Genomic DNA, 13201 nt, shown 5'->3' with positions numbered 1-13201 from the left:
ATTATAGTTTAATAATCCAAGAATTTAGTCTACTGTGTAATCAGTCTCTGGGCATTTTACCGAAACTGTGTGCCAATCAGTTAGTGTTTAAACCAGGTAGATTGTAAAGTGCATGCCAAGATTTAGACAAACCTGATTTGGCTTGTTGAGTGTGATTGAAGTAAGTGGAACATTTTAATTTTTTTAATTTTCCAAAGCTGCTTTCAGCATAATTCTTAGAATTGAATTATAGCTTGAGACCACAATTATGTATTTTTATTTATTTTTCTAGATAGATTGAGATTTTTAACAGGTTATTGTGATTTGTGATCATTTTAGAGCTTTCTGCCTGTACACCTTTTGCAGGTCTCAGCTCCTGTAGTTGTAGTGAAGTAGCTTTAGCAATTTGTCTCTATCACTTTTGAACTGGATCCAGTTTCATGGTAGCTTATGGTTCTAATACAGGTGAGTCAGAGGGTGTGGCCAGATCCTAACCATCCTAACTTCTGACTCTCTATTTAGCCAGAGGAGGAGCAATGACTAAACAAGGGATGGATGCAGGTGGTATATACATGCTGCGGACTGACAAATGTGTGTTAGAGATATACAGAAAAGTAAGAAGAAGAGTCTAAGTAAAAAGAAAAAACTATGTGAGGATCGTCTCAGGGTTTACCAGCCAAAAGATTTCCAAGGTCAGAGAGGACAAGAAAGTGACAAAACAAGCAACAGGAAGGGGCTAAAAAGACCTAGTTAGTGAAATCTTTCCAAAATGGCACTTTTACCAAAGCTGGGCTTTTTCGTCATTGTATTAATAATATTCAGTTCTTCATGCTGGGCTGATGTAAAGAGCAGCAGCAGCAGCAGCAGCAGCAGCAGCAGTAGTCAAAGCTCATCCAGCAGTAGCGCGTCGTCAGAAAGTACTGGCAATGCTTCAGCATCGACCATCACTACTCTGCCAGTCGTCACATGGAAATGGCACCATGTGGAAACCCCGTACTTGGTGGCTTTATGGATCTTCGTCTGCTGGCTTTGCAAACTAAGTAAGACATCCTGCTTCAGTTCATGATAGGGCTGATTTACTTTACCGAGAACAATATGACCAAGAGATGGCATTGTTTCCAGAGGCAGACTGGTGAAAATGTTCAGTTCTGAATATAATCTTAGTTTGTTTTGATTCTGCAGGTTTAACAGTCAGATTAGATTTAATTCCACTGTCATGAGCTAAATAAGATGATTTGATTATAGATTATTTGTACTCACTGCAAAAGTAACACCAATTTAAGTTTCAGTCACAGGTTTAAAAAAATCACTCACTTTTGTATGTGTGTGTGTGTGTGTGTGTGTGTTCTTTTAACCATGCCCTGTAGGATATTTATATGTTTAAAAACCCAGTGCACATTAACCAGCTCAGGAAATATCACTCTGCCTGCAGTGAATTAATGAGTGACGTGATGATTTTTTTCTCCTTAGTGGCCACTTTCACAGCCAGTGTATGGAAATAGCTCGGGTTAATAATGGATGCTTTACACGACTAATGGCTCACTTGTATAATTGCATGTCCTTGAAGCTGTGTGATGCTATGTGATGTTGGCTTTCTGCTCCTGCTGTGTTTTAGAGAGTAAAAAGTCAGTGAAAAATAAATCTCTGGATATACTGTATAACTGTAGAACCTGACAATACAAGAAAGACAAAAAAAAAAAAATGTTGACTAACATCTTTAAAACAAAGACGGCTGTATGAAACTCACTGTTTTTTATTTTTTCAAAATTTAATACAATTCAAGCACTGTATTTTTACATCACAGACGAAAACAGGATTTCAGGATGTTTCAGAGTTAAATATCTTCAGTTCAAATCCATTTCAGTGTATGAATAACCTTCAGTCGGGTTCTAATCAAAAGTTAATGCTATAATATCAGACTAAACTCTGTCACCCTTCGCATCGAAAAACTTCCTAACAGACAAAAAAACTTGTGTCAATCATTACAACACGTTTCCTGCAGAGGACACGAGTTGAACTATATATATTTTTAAAGAAAGCGTGTTGAATCATTTGTGATCAGTAACAAAGAATGTCTTGTTCAAGGTCATTCTTTTTGTGCGCTTCTAATGTGGGCTATGCAACATGCATGCCATATAAAATAAAATGAAACAAATCACCTTTGTAGAGAAAAAAAATGGTGCTTACTGTTCTCAGTTCTCTACAAAACAAAGGTGCGTTTGTTAAATGAAAGTATCTGCTCTGAATAATTTTTTTGTATTGAAGTCGGTATGTTTGGAATTTATTTATTTATTTATCAAAATTCCAAACATTCCATCTTCGACGTGGCAATTTGTTTCGCACAGTCTGTCACACACGTACCTTAGAATATGTGCACAATTCAGGAGAAAAATTAAATCAGCTAGAAATAAATGACGCTGACTGATTTCCTGTAGCTTATCTCGCTGTTTGTTCAGATGCTGACAGGTGAGATTAGAAGTTTGTTGTGACACTTTTGACATATTATGACTTGCATTAATGAGTGTTAAGGTAGATGATGAGTTTTGTATACATATAAAAAACTAGTACTAGGCTTCCTACCTAGAACATAGTGAATGATAAACCAGCTCAAACATTCACACACAAAGTCTTCCTTGGACTTTTACTAAAAATGTTTAAAAGCAGTAAAATGGTAAAGATCCTCTTTAACATAAACACTGTCCTTATTTGTCACATATACATCGCAGCACAGTGACATTCTTTTTTCACATATCAATAGTTTTTGGAAATTTGAGGTCAGAGCACAGAGTCACCCATTAAACAGCACCACTGAAGCAGCGAGGTTTAGGGGCCTTGATCAAGATCCCAAAAGTGACAGCTTGGCAGTGCTTGGGCTTGAACCCCAGTCTTCCAATCACTGTGTGTGTGTGTGTGTGTGTGTGTGTGTGTGTGTGTGTGTGTGTGTGTGTGTGTGTGTGTGTGTGTGTGTGTGTGTGTGTGTTCCAGTGGTGCAGATCACATTATCATAATCAAAGCTATAATACATATTAATGAGCTCTCATTGTTAGTCATTTGATTGGTCACATTTTAAATCAGAACTAACCCAAACCAAACAGTCCAGTCAGTTTAAATGTCAGTTTAAACGATACGACAGCTTTAACATAAATAGTAATAGGTTTTGTGATTAAAAATAGCTTCATGGAATAGATATAATACTGACATTCAGTTTGAGAATGCTGCTTTATGGTACTCGAGCGATTCGAAGGTGTCATAAACGTGACACATTCACTATCAATGAGAATGTTTAACCCTCTCCAGACCGGCAAGGTCAGTTTAAAAGGAGAGGATTTTTTAAGAACTCTCACCTTTGGCTATTGCACCAGTGCTGACCAGAGAAGAAAGAAGTGTAGAAGAGTGAGTGAGTGTGTGTGTGTGTGTGTGTGTGTGTGTGTGTGTGTGTGTGTGTGTGTGTGTGTGTGTGTGTGTGTGTGTGTGTGTGTGTGTGTGTGAGAGAGAGAGAGAGAGAGAGAGAGAGAGAGAGAGAGAGAGAGAGAGAGAGAGAGAGAGAGAGAGAGAGAGAAACAGAGAGAGACAAAGAGAGAGAGAGAAACTAAGCAGGAGTGTGACAAAAGGCTACTTTCATGGGCACTTCTGGTCTTGATATACTGTAGCTACTAACTGCGTAGAAAGTGTGGAGAAGGCAAAAAGAACCTGAGACGTTCTTGTCCACTCAACACAATGCTTCACTCTACTCATCTTTGTTTGCTGGGGTTTGCATTTCTACTACGTGCAGCAACCTCACTGGCTGGAGAACCATCAGGAGAGGCGATGCATAACCAAGGAGAGAGAAACTTAACAAGTCTTTCCATAGTAACGTTAAAATGGGACCATGTGGAGACTCCATACCTGGTAATCCTGTGGATACTTGTTGCTGGAGTGGCAAAGGTGTCTGGTATGTAGAGATGCAGTAAATAAACCATAAAATAAGTGTATAAAAGTGTATGGAATATGAGTATGGAGTATATCAGTGCATAGCAATTTATTAGTTTCAAATTAAGGAGAGAAACAACTCAAATAAAAATAATCATCTTTGTGTGTGTGTGTGTGTGTGTGTGTGTGTGTGTGTGTGTGTGTGTGTGTGTGTGTGTGTGTGTGTGTGTGTGTGTGAGTGTGTGAGAGGGAGAGTGTTTGTGTGTGAGTGTGTGCATGAGTGAGTGTGTGAGTGTGTTTGTGTGTGTGAGTGTGTGTATGTGTGGGTGTTTATGTGTGTGTGTGTGTGTGTGTGTGTGTGTGTGTGTGTGTGTGTGTGTGTGTGGTTAGTCTGTGGGTCACTCATTTTAAACCAGATTATATAATTTTTTTGTTTCCTTTCTCATGAAGCCCTGTGTGAGATCTTTTCATTTCTATTTTAACAACCAGATTATTTTACACCTGCTGCGTCAATTGCACGTCTTTTTTTTCCTGAAACATGACCTCTGTAGAAATCCACTTAAATATTATTAGACTCCTACTCTGATTATCTGTAGGGGGGAAAAAACCCAGATGTGACGTTCACAAACGTGTAAAATATAAGTGACGCACTTGCGGTGCGTCGGGACACTTTGATTCGCATCCTGAACGCTCACTAGCTTCCTCTATAGGTCCTGACTGCGTACTGCAGCAGACTCAGTGGTGCTCTCTTAACCCTAACTCCTTGTCTGGGAACAAGACTAAACAAAGTGATGAAAGGCCTATAATGTTTTTTATAGCTACTTTAAAATGTTGTATTGAAGCAACACTGCGTTAGAGTTACAGCTTATGCAAAACAAAGCAGACAATTTGATGATCAACTAGAAGGTTAAAGTTTCTGGATAAATGTTTAAAGGATGTAATGTTGTTTAAAGGATTAATCAGTAAAAACATTGAAATGTCATGTTTAAAAGATTAAAACTGTTCAAAGTGTTTTTAAACACTCCTAAGCACTTGGTTAGGTTGTATTGTTAGCTGGTTGGTGGTTACAAGGGTGTTGCTAGATACCCCATGAATAGGACGTCATGATCTATTCATTTCTTTTGATGATCAAATTGCATTTTCGTAACTCCAACAGTTTTCTTTTCTGACCAAAAATAAAAGCATCCCCAGAGTATTGCTAGGTAGCAACCATAATGCCAACAGTTCCCAAAATCAAAAGCACCTCATTTCCATTTTGTACCAAATTTAGTGTTTCTATGTTATGCAATCCATTAAAACAACACAAATTATTCAATTATTTACTCAAATAACTTCTATGTAATTACCTGCATGGCACAACGGTGCTGCCATGGGCAGCTTCACGACAATCCTGAGCTCGGCTATCTTTTTGTGTAGTTTCTGTTATTGGTGCATTCCATCAATGCCGACTTCATGAATGTATCCTTCATGTTCTCTGATTTCCTCTCACCTCCCAAAAAAGTGCCATTAGGTGGGACAGCACTGAATCTATGTGTGTGCATGGTACCTTGTGATGAAGGGTATATAAAGCTTGCATCCAATGTTCCTGGGTTAGGCTGACCCTGATCAGGATAAAGCAATTATTGAAGATGAATAAAATGTCTATTTTAGTCTGAAAAGCTACCAAAACATGGGTCAAGTGAGTTAGCATATTTGCCTAACACCTCTGCAGTGGGTTTCTTCCACCAATCCAAAGACCTGTTCTGGGCTGATTGGCATCATTTTATTGTCTGTAGTGTATGAGAGTGTGGGTGTGAGAGAGATTGTGCATGGAGATTGAGATGGGTCACCTGTGATAGGCTTCAGCTTCCCTACGACAGTATGTAGGAAAAAGGATACAGAAAATGGAAGGATTGATGGAAAATAACTTAACAGCTGGCAAACATGCGATTAGACATGAAATAGCTCAATGATTAAAGTAATATGTCTATAAAAATGAATGAGATGAGCATAACAAAAGGCTCATCCTTGTTATTAGCTATTATGTCCTTGGTGGGACTGGGTATGAACAACAACATGACAGGTTTGTTATGGCACCAGGAATAAGCAAAAATCTGTCAAACTAAAGTGCAATGTTTTGTTTTCGAATCTGAACGATTGATATGGTTTAATCTCACACGAGTTCACAGTGTTATGTGGCTACAGTCCTTCAATTCCTTCTCCTATCCCTGAAATGATCAGTGGTACTGTTGTGATCATAGACAATAAAATTGGAATATTCTACAGCTTAAAAGTGTAAATATATGAAATGTGGCCAACCATTTCACCTCTCCCAGACTCACTAATGCTCTTCAGGCTGAAAGTGTAAATCCCCACAGTCTACACATGCTTCACAGTGTAGTGGAAAGCCAGAATAGTGGAGTTTATTATAACAGGAAAATGTTATAAATGGGATGTTCATAAAGAAAGCACATAAGGGTGTGACAGGCAGGTGTCCACATTCCTTTGGCAATAATAGTGTAGATCAGAATTATCCAAACTTTCTGCAAAGGGCCAGTGTGTGTGCAGGTTTGCATTCCAATTTAGCTGCAGCCACAACTGATTCCACCTTTTCATTCAGTTAATCTCAGCTTTCAGGAGCCTCAGGTGTGGCTTCTGCATCCACACCAGCTTTTTCCGGATAAACCTGGGCACCAAGAATGCATTCATCTACCATTCATAAAAAAGCTTAGTGCAAGATTCACTGCTTGGCCAATGATGTGGTTCTCTAGTCTAAGGAAGCGTATACCTTTGGGAATACACAGATTAGGGTGATATATATTCTGCACAAATGATCTTCAATGATTTAACAATCTGTTTCTTAATCTCTTTGCAGTGATACAAATGAATACCTGGCTCAAAAGCTTTTTTCCTGAGAGTGGACTCCTGATCATCTCTGGTTTTGTTCTTGGTGGTATTATCTGGGGCGCAGACAAAGTACAGACATTTAAGCTCAGCCCAAGAAACTTCTTCTTCTTCTTACTGCCACAGATCATACTGGACACGGGCTACTTCATGCCCAACAAGCTATTCTTTAGCAACTTGGGCGCCATCTTGATTCATGCCGTTATCGGGACAGTCTGGAACGCAGCTGCAGTGGGAGTCTCTCTCTGGGGCTGCTTTCTAGGAGGAGCTATGGGTATATCTAAGTGTTTTCTTAAAATACCACACTAAGCATAGCATACCACACTGGCATATCTACTTTGGTAATATTTAGTATAGGGTTAGGATGCTTTGACCATTTCTGTATCTGCTCATCAGGTGACCTCAATATCGGACTGTTACAGTTTCTGCTCTTCGGCAGCTTGCTTGCTGCTGTAGATCCAGTGGCTGTGATCGCTGTGTTCGAGGAGGTGCATGTGAACGAAGTGCTTTTTATCTGGGTGTTTGGAGAGTCGCTGCTCAATGATGGAGTTACAGTGGTCAGTCCACGCATTCAAGCGTTCATGAATTTTCGTCATGCCTTTGTTACAGTTTTTAATTTTGATCTTTTTCTCATTTTGGCTCATTCTGAATTAACAGGTGCTGTACAATGTTTTTGATGCCTTTGTCTCTCTGGGAGGAGAAAGAATTAATGCTGCTGAAATCATCAAAGGAATAGGTGTGGGCATAAACCTTGAAATATGAACACTCTCATGCTGTGAATATGTAATTATGGTCAATCACATTTGCTTTCCACACCCACTTCATCTCTGTCTTTTGTTGTCTCTCCTCAGTCTCATTTTTCATTGTGGCATTTGGGGGGTCATTGATTGGTGTCGCGTATGCCATCATCATCTCACTGTTGACCAAGTTTACAGGGAAAGTTCAGATCATCGAGGCTGGTTTCATCTTTGTGCTTGGCTATCTGTCTTACCTCACAGCCGAGATGCTTTCCCTCTCTTCCATCCTTTCGTAAGTAGTTATAAGTATTACATTAAAGAATCTCAGTTACTATTACTATGGAACTCATTAGAAGATATGCTGTAAAAAGTATGAGGTGACCTTTGTGCCATTTCAATCAACAGTGGCTATAGCTGGATATCACCTTGACTTACTGGTCTTAATTTTTATCTCTGTCTCTGACAAGCCTTTTATTGGTCCTTTTACAGAATCACTTTCTTTGGTGTTTGCTGCCAGAAATATGTGAACGCTAACATGGATGAAAAGTCTGTTACTACAGTGCGCTACACTATGAAAGTATTTGCAGTTGGCTCAGAGACCATGATCTTTGTTTTCTTGGGCATCACCGCCATCGATAATGTCATCTGGGTGTGGAATACTGGCTTTATTTTGCTTACACTGCTCTTTGCGATAATCTACAGATTTATGGGTGAGTTTGCTGTAATCTCAGACTATCACTCGAAACAAATTTCACACAATAATAGTCCCTTTGATTTAAAATCCTTCTCTTCAATATCTAAACCTGTTGTCTTTTGTATGTTAAATCTCTAGGTGTCTTTGCCTTGACCTGGATGCTGAACAGGTATAGACTGGTTCCCATAGAGTACATCGATCAGCTAGTGATGAGTTATGGTGGGTTGCGTGGAGCCGTGGCGTATGGGTTGGCAGCTTCACTAGATGAGACCAGGATTAAAGAGAAGAACCTAATAATCAGCACAACACTCATTGTGGTGTACTTCACTGTCATAATTCAGGTATGACTCTCATTTCATTAACCAGTACTATATTCATATCAATATCGGTAGACAAAGTACACTTTCTGGTTAAAAGTATATGGACACCTGACCATTACACCCATATGTGCTTGTTCAACATCCAATTCCAAAGGCTTGGTATTAGCACAGTGTTGCTAACAACCTCACCCTTCCATTGCAATGATGAAACAAGTTTAAGGTTCCTTAGTTCCATCCATCCTACACCGCTTATCTTACTGGGTCACGTGGAACCTAAAGCCTTTAACAGTTAAAGGCAGGAGACACCAAAGAGAGGATGCTAGTGTATCTCGCACACAGCCATTCACACACTTTGGTATTTTGTGACTTTGGACTGAGGGTAGTAACAGGACTGTCTCAAGGAAACTCCTGAGGACTCCTGAGGCCCCTCACCATAGAGGTGGGGATTAAATCCCCAACTCTGAAGGTGTGAGTCAAATGTACTAACCACCAAGCCACTGTCCCCCTCCTTAGTTCCAGTGAAGTGAAATTGTAATGCTAAAGCATATAAACAATTTCTATAGCATGTAAGTAATTTGTGAGTCTTTTGGGGAAGAATTACATATGAAGGTCATGGTCAGGCATCTAAATACTTCTGGCATTTTGGCACCAGTTGACACCATATTCTTCTTATTTTTCAGGGTCTCACTATGAAGCCTCTTGTCAAGTGGCTAAAAGTGAAGAGGGTGATACCATCTGAACTGAAACTTGTTGAGAAAGTGAACAACAGGGTAACTGAACCTATTCCTCTCAGAAAATCACAGAGTATACATTTAAGATATACCTTTATTTGTCCCACAATGGGGAAATTTCTCAATTTAGAGTCTCTATATGTCCCAGCTTGACTGAATTCTCTTGTATGTACTTTTGCCTATCTGTAGGCATTTGAGCATATCCTGGCAGCAATGGAGGACATTTCTGGACGCATAGGAGATAACTGGTGGACTAGAGGGTAGGTGATGGAACTGATTAAAGGTGATTAAATTTTGATATCTACTACATTATGACCTATCTGCTGATAGATAATCCTGTTGTTTCAGATGGAAGAGGTTTGAGGAGACATACATTACTTGGTTTTTGATGAAAGCAGAAGCCAGGAAAAACCAAGACTACATTTTCAGCATTTTCCACAAACTGAATCTGGAGGATGCTGTTAATTATGTTAGCACGGTATGAACTGGGTTTACAAATGAACTGTTTTTTTTATATTTTGGATATAATATTACTCTCTGTAAACAAGCTGATTAACCAAAGTTCCACTGTGAAACTAAACGTCTTCATTAAATACTGTCTTATTGCAGGGAGAGAAAAAAGGATCACTGGCTTTCCTGCGCAACAGTGAAGGCACTAATGTTGATTTTGAAAAAAAAATTGGCTTGGAGTTTTCTGGAGTGATGCCTGACATCACGTCTGAGTTAGACTATGGCACTGACAGCATGCCAATGACCTCCATCATGTGAGTGGTCTTGATCTTATCCACTATGTGGTAGATATAAACTTTGAAAAGTAATTTTGCCCCATTTAGAAATAAATAAACTTGAAATTATGCTGTTTAGCTTGTCTGGCCAACATGACCCAAATGAGGTTGCTAATGGATGAAACAGCAGGATTGAAAAAGGCAACTAGAAACTCTGAAGAAATCAGCTACAACTGCAAGAATTACATAATTTTTACCCACATTTAAAGAAAAGTATATTTCTGTTTTAACTAGGCATAAACGATGGGAATATCTTTTAATCTGTGGTTTGTCTTGAGAACCAGTGTTAGCTTGCTGGCTAAATAAAACGAACACCAGTTAACTAGTTAACAACAATAACTGATAGGAAAATTTTTTTATATTTTAATGTTGAATTAAAATACATAATCATACATACATTTAGGATTAAGTGCTTAGTGCTTCATGTACGAGTTAAACTATAAATGTTACTTCTGGAATTTACCTCAGAAAATCTGCTAGCACTAGATTCAAGTTCATTCTAGTCCTTCGTGTGAAATTCTTCATTTGTGATTTAAAAATAGACTCAAATATGATATGTTTTTATATTTTAGTTGAGTGAGGCCACATTTTGCATTTTAGGTGCATTGTTGTAAAGAAAAAGAGCTTTATGAATCTGCTTTTATGCAAATAATAGAAGATTGTGTTTAGTCTAGCCATGTTTAGAGTGAATGCTCCTTATTATATTAATATAATATGACATGGAATAAGAAAAGTACAGCTTGTCTTTGCTTCCCCACTGCTCTTAAGGTCACGTCCTTCGATCTGAGTGTAAATAAATCACCTGCATGATCTGTAGCTACAGTAATGAGCGTGAAATAGAAAAGTAAACATATGAATGTTTATGAAAGATACACCACTATACATTCATTATTACCTTTCTGAGGTTAAAGCGTCTCTTATAACCTTTGAAAAAAAAGTCATTAGTCATGACACACCAACAAAATGTATTTGTTCTTTTATTTTATTTATTTTCACCCAGACGTGACACCATTCCCTCAGTGTCTCTGAACATTCATGAACAAGATAGAAATGGCATAAAGGAGGACATCAATGCCCACCACTTACTGCAGCAACATCTGTACTGTAGCAGGAAAAATGTATGTCTATTATTAAAAAAAATCATACACCTTCTCTTACTCTTAAATTTCAATTCCATGCACTAACATGCTAACGTTTCTCTCCACAGCACCGCCACAGATATAGCCGAAGTGACTTCACCATCAACCAGAATGAAGATGAGGTGCAGGAGATCTTCCAGAGAACCATGAGAAGTCGCCTTGAATCGTTTAAATCCGCCAAAATGGGGGTTACTCCGGCTAAGAAAATCACAAAGCGTGGCAAGAAAGACAAAAACCAGAAAGTAAGAGTTCTTTCAGAAAAAACATATTGTAAAATCATAGACCAACAGTATACGCTACATAGCCAGACCTTTGTCAACCTGTCCATCATACAAGGTTCTTCCCCAAACTGTTGCAACAAAGTTTAGAGCCCACAATTGTGTAGAACATCTTTGTATTCTGCATTGTTACATTTTCCCTTTTCTGGAGCTCAATGACTCAAACACTGTACCAGGATGAGTAGAAGAACTCGAGTGTCCTGCACTGAGCCGACTCTGACTCAACACCACTGAACACCTTTGTGATGAACTGGAACACAGACTGAACCCCAGACCTCTTCACTCTTACATCATCAGTGTTTGATCTCACTGATGCTCTTGTAGCTGAATGAACACAAATCCACACAGACACACATCATCATCATCTAGTGGAAAGACTTCATAGAAGAGAAAAAGGAACTAATCTGAAATGGGATGTTCATGTCAATGAGTGTGATGGTCAGCTGTCCACAAAGTGCCATATTGTGCGTGTTTAATATATAAATGGAGCCTAATAATGTTGTGTATGTTTTCAGACGTCTAATTGGAAGGCTTCAGAAAATGCAGCCTATCCATATGGAGATGAAGGTATCATTTTATTATTAGTATTTTAGATTTATTTGGATCTATCACTTTGAGTCAAGTATGCATTAAACAAAATTTCCATCCTTTTGCCTTGGTGTATATACTGTTTAGATTTTGAGTTCTCAGAAGTAGACAGCACATCCAGCAGTGATGGAAAAGCTGCAGGTGCCAATTTCCCTTCAACATACACCACTGGAGGTGAGGAACAGCGTTCCTTCTGTTAATCCACCCAGTTACTCTAAAAATGTTTCATTCTGTTAGAAAATTGTAGACAGTCCATGGTGAAGGAATTTCTTTTTTGTAAAATATGCTTCTCATTTTTCTGTATCAGGTATAGAAAACCCAGCCTACATGCCCGAGTTGGATGCTCCTCCTCCTCCATGGTTAACAGAGGCTGAGAATGACGCCAGCGTGGCACTTTCTCAAACGGCACAGCGCCACCTACCGCAGAGTCCCACCAACCTGCGCCGTCTGGCACCATTGAGGATCAGTGACTACTCAACAGACTCCTTTCTGATGGCTGATTCTCCTTCAATGGAGGAATCACACGAGGAACCGTTTGAGGAACGACCTAAAAGGGATGGCACACATATGTAGCCTTCATATTATTATTTTCACATTAGCTTGCTACGTCACTAGATCAGGATTTGCCTGGTGGCTACAATAAGTATGCATCTGATCTCGAGTAAGATCAGCATACAGTTTAGAGGTTAGTCCTTCAGTTGTATATAATCGTTTGTTCTTGCTCATCTCCGTCTCTGTGAAGACTTATAATGTATTAATGTAAGGTAATAATATGCCAGCAGCTTGCCAGAGAAACATTCCACTGATGGTTACTTTTTACTTGAGTGTTTTGAACATTTTCTCGGACAATTAAATGTCAAAGGAATGTTTCAGTATCTTAACACAATCCTGCAGTTAAATGTTGTTATTTGGGCTGTAATATTCATAATAGCTGCTCCAGATATAAGGTTTACTCCCTACAGTGTTTAGGGAGGAAAAAAAAAACAATCACTTTTATATATACGTTGACTGGATTAGCTTCAATTTAAAGCAGTTCCTTAAGGATTTCTGAGATTTTTTTTGAGGTTTTTTTTTTGTGTGTTTGTTGAGTGTTTGTAGCTCTTGAAATCCCAGAGGGACTGATTTATTTTGTGTAAACGCACTTGTACTTGAATAAGA

The 13201-nt window shown here is 38.8% G+C and overlaps 1 protein-coding gene across 1 annotated transcript; it reads left to right on the top strand.

The window, feature by feature from the left end:
* Nucleotides 1-562: 562 nt before the first annotated feature.
* On the top strand, nucleotides 563-12616 carry LOC113641259 (sodium/hydrogen exchanger 3-like). The gene is made up of 16 exons (XM_027143850.2): nucleotides 563-1019; nucleotides 6743-7045; nucleotides 7168-7328; nucleotides 7429-7507; nucleotides 7623-7800; nucleotides 7998-8218; nucleotides 8341-8543; nucleotides 9203-9292; nucleotides 9443-9513; nucleotides 9602-9731; nucleotides 9863-10017; nucleotides 11039-11156; nucleotides 11246-11419; nucleotides 11971-12022; nucleotides 12131-12217; nucleotides 12351-12616. The coding sequence occupies exons 1-16, from the start codon at nucleotides 749-751 to the stop codon at nucleotides 12614-12616; spliced, it is 2559 nt and encodes an 852-aa protein (XP_026999651.1). The 5' UTR covers nucleotides 563-748.
* The last annotated feature ends 585 nt before the right edge of the window (nucleotides 12617-13201 follow it).

This window comes from Tachysurus fulvidraco, chromosome 7 (assembly GCF_022655615.1).
Source record: "Tachysurus fulvidraco isolate hzauxx_2018 chromosome 7, HZAU_PFXX_2.0, whole genome shotgun sequence".
Lineage (NCBI taxonomy): Eukaryota > Metazoa > Chordata > Actinopteri > Siluriformes > Bagridae > Tachysurus > Tachysurus fulvidraco.
The sequence above is the reverse complement of the archived record's forward strand: the minus strand, read 5'-3'. Positions and strand labels throughout refer to the sequence as shown.

Coding starts and splice junctions, on each gene's coding strand:
- LOC113641259 (XM_027143850.2), top strand. CDS start 749: ATGGCACTTTTACCAAAGCTGGGCTTTTTCGTCATTGTATTAATAATA. Junction 11,420..11,970: donor AGAAAGACAAAAACCAGAAA/GTAAGAGTTCTT, acceptor GTATGTTTTCAG/ACGTCTAATTGGAAGGCTTC. Junction 12,218..12,350: donor TTCAACATACACCACTGGAG/GTGAGGAACAGC, acceptor TTTCTGTATCAG/GTATAGAAAACCCAGCCTAC.